Raw genomic sequence first — 2,468 nt, 5'->3', positions numbered from 1 at the left:
GTAGACAAAAACGAATTAGCTAGATAACAAAATAGGAATGAACATGAGAGATGATACGGAACAAGAAAGATGACATTATGATATACTTTGCCAACTAGCATTTCAAGCTAACTTCTCTACAGACATCATTTACATAAATGGAATCGTATTGGCGAATTCCCTTGACCCTTAGCAACCAAACACTAAAACATCTCAAGGACGCATCTGTACAGGTCCTGTTGAGAGAAATGTGATACTGTCAGGGAATCATAAAGAACTTCCATGCCTGAATGAGCCTGCAAAAGACGGTGGGCAATCTATATCATATGGATGCTTCAAATTTATATATAACATAAAAACTAAACTTGACCTATTGAAGCTCCAAGTAACACAACCCAGAACAAGATTCTCGCCAGATGTACCACCTGGAGAGAATCCGAATCCAACTAGACCTACATAGTTACTTACAATAACACATCATCATCAGCACAGTCCATCTACTCCTAATCAAGAGGATGCTAAAATTCTAAAACTGTATGATGATGCAAATACCAAGACATGTCTGACATTGAAATAACAAATTTGTTTTCCGTTCACTTCATATATTTTACAGTAAGGTGCTAATTTCTTTTCTCATAGAGAAGCCACAAACATGCGGCTTCGTAGACAAATGGAATCTACTTTTGTTCTGATACACAGCAACAGAGCTGCGATGCAACATAAAGTATGACAATCTACGAATATAGATCTAGCAAACTTGATACCCCAGTAATGCCATAAACAAGAGTAACCCAGAAAATTAGTTATGACAACGTAAATATGGACAGAGGGAAAATTCTGGGAATTAGATGCCAGTTTTTTCCATAAAAAAATATTGGGAATTAGATGCCAGTTTTTTTCATAAAAAAATATTGGAACACTCAATCACTTAAAGTGATTTCCTTTTTTTTTTTTCTTTTTTTTTAATAAACCTTCACATGACATTTTAAAGGCCTTGTACGGTTGTACCTAACCTAAAGTTATACTTCGCGTTTAACACAGTTTTCTACTAGTTCAGTTATTGACATGAGAAATGAAAATCGCACGCATATCTCACCTCAGATGCAACTGGTATACGAGTTAACATCTTCATCCTTCCTCATCCTCAGATTGAGAATTACAATTAGATGTTGCCTCAATCTCCGTTGGGTGTGGAGCAGCACCTAAACCATAATAAAGGAAAGGTAAGAGACAGAGCACTAATCCAATTAATCCAATAATTACCATCTTCAACACATGTATAGCATCAGCAACTAAACCGACGTTATCAAGAAAGAGTAAAATCCAAGAACACGAAGAAGACCTCTACAGTTTTGAGCACCAACATCTTTCGAAATTTGAATTACAGACTCTCTTGAATCATGGTAAAAATCAGGAGAAAAAGAAAACATACCCTGGATGAAATATGAAGGAGAAGGCCAAGCTCCAGGGGAAGCGAGGGACGAAGAATCGTGGTGAGCGAGGGGATCGGTGAGGTTATGGAGCAAATAAGCGAGACCATTGGAAGGCGTGGAAGGAGGAGGGACCCAATAAGAAGCGCCGGGGTAGAAGGGGAGCCAATCGGGAGCAGATCGGCGAACCATGATGCAGTGGATGGCGTCCTCGAGCTTACGAATGTGAGGATCGGTGTTGGAAGAAGAAGAGGCGGAGTCGGCGTCGGCGAGATCCGAGGGTTGGTGGGATTGGTATCGGCAAGGAAGGAGACGAGAGTAAGGAGACATGGATTTGGTAGATAGGGTTAGGCTTCGAGCAATGGATCTTGCCATTCAACAGTGTAGGTGTGAACTGAACTTGGTGAAGGCTGGAAGACTCACGAGTTTGGATAATACGTGGGAATGAAGAAATCAAGAAAGTACGATGCCTGATAAGAAGGCTTATATATATATATATATATATATGGAGTTCAGAGTGGCGTTAGACATGTGCGAAGTCTGAGGGCCGGGCCGTGGTTTTGTAGAAACAAAAGAAAGCAATAAGAAACCAAACAACAGTAGTCGGTCACAGGTCAAGGCGTTTACTTCAAAAATTAATAATTAAGATTTCATTTACTTAGTAAAAAAGAATGAATTGAAATAAATTAAAAAAATAAAAATAAAAATAGAATTATTAAAGAAGATTGGTGAGCATAAGGAAAAGGATAATTTAATTTATAAATTTAATAATCATAATTCATAAAATTTTTAAAAGGTATGATAATTATCATATTTGTAATATATATTAACAAGTTTTATTATGTTTATTATTAGATGAAAAGTAATTTAATTTATTTTTATCTTAAATTTTTTAATAAATTTTATTTTTTCTAGTGATCAAGTGAGACTTAAAATTATATTTGACATGTGATTAAATCCCTTGCAAAAAATTTGTTAATATGCTAATTTAATAATTTATCAGTTTAGATAGATTCGAATTTTCATATTACAAAATACACAATAACATATATTTCTAAG

At 35.8% G+C, this 2,468-nt stretch overlaps 1 protein-coding gene across 1 annotated transcript; it reads right to left on the bottom strand.

Annotated features, from left to right (window-relative positions):
- LOC129296281 (uncharacterized) lies at nt 1–1,869 on the bottom strand. The gene is made up of 3 exons (XM_054934866.1): nt 1,412–1,869; nt 1,076–1,181; nt 1–275 (listed from the first exon to the last, which is right to left on the bottom strand). Exons 1-2 carry the CDS (start codon nt 1,782–1,784, stop codon nt 1,108–1,110), a joined length of 447 nt encoding a protein of 148 aa, XP_054790841.1. The 5' UTR covers nt 1,785–1,869; the 3' UTR covers nt 1–275; nt 1,076–1,107.
- Between the last annotated feature and the right edge of the window lie 599 nt (nt 1,870–2,468).

This window comes from Prosopis cineraria, unplaced genomic scaffold (assembly GCF_029017545.1).
Source record: "Prosopis cineraria cultivar Desert tree isolate PC_DT_omini unplaced genomic scaffold, ASM2901754v1 PC295, whole genome shotgun sequence".
NCBI lineage: Eukaryota > Viridiplantae > Streptophyta > Magnoliopsida > Fabales > Fabaceae > Prosopis > Prosopis cineraria.
Note: the sequence above shows the minus strand (reverse complement) of the source record. Positions and strands in the feature narration are given on the sequence as shown.

What these genes read in the sequence shown, in the direction of transcription:
- LOC129296281 (XM_054934866.1), bottom strand. Translation starts at nt 1,784, where the DNA reads ATGGCAAGATCCATTGCTCGAAGCCTAACCCTATCTACCAAATCCATG. An exon ending in TCCTTCATATTTCATCCAGG is followed by an intron (nt 1,182 to 1,411) that starts GTATGTTTTCTT and finishes ATTATGGTTTAG; the next exon opens with GTGCTGCTCCACACCCAACG.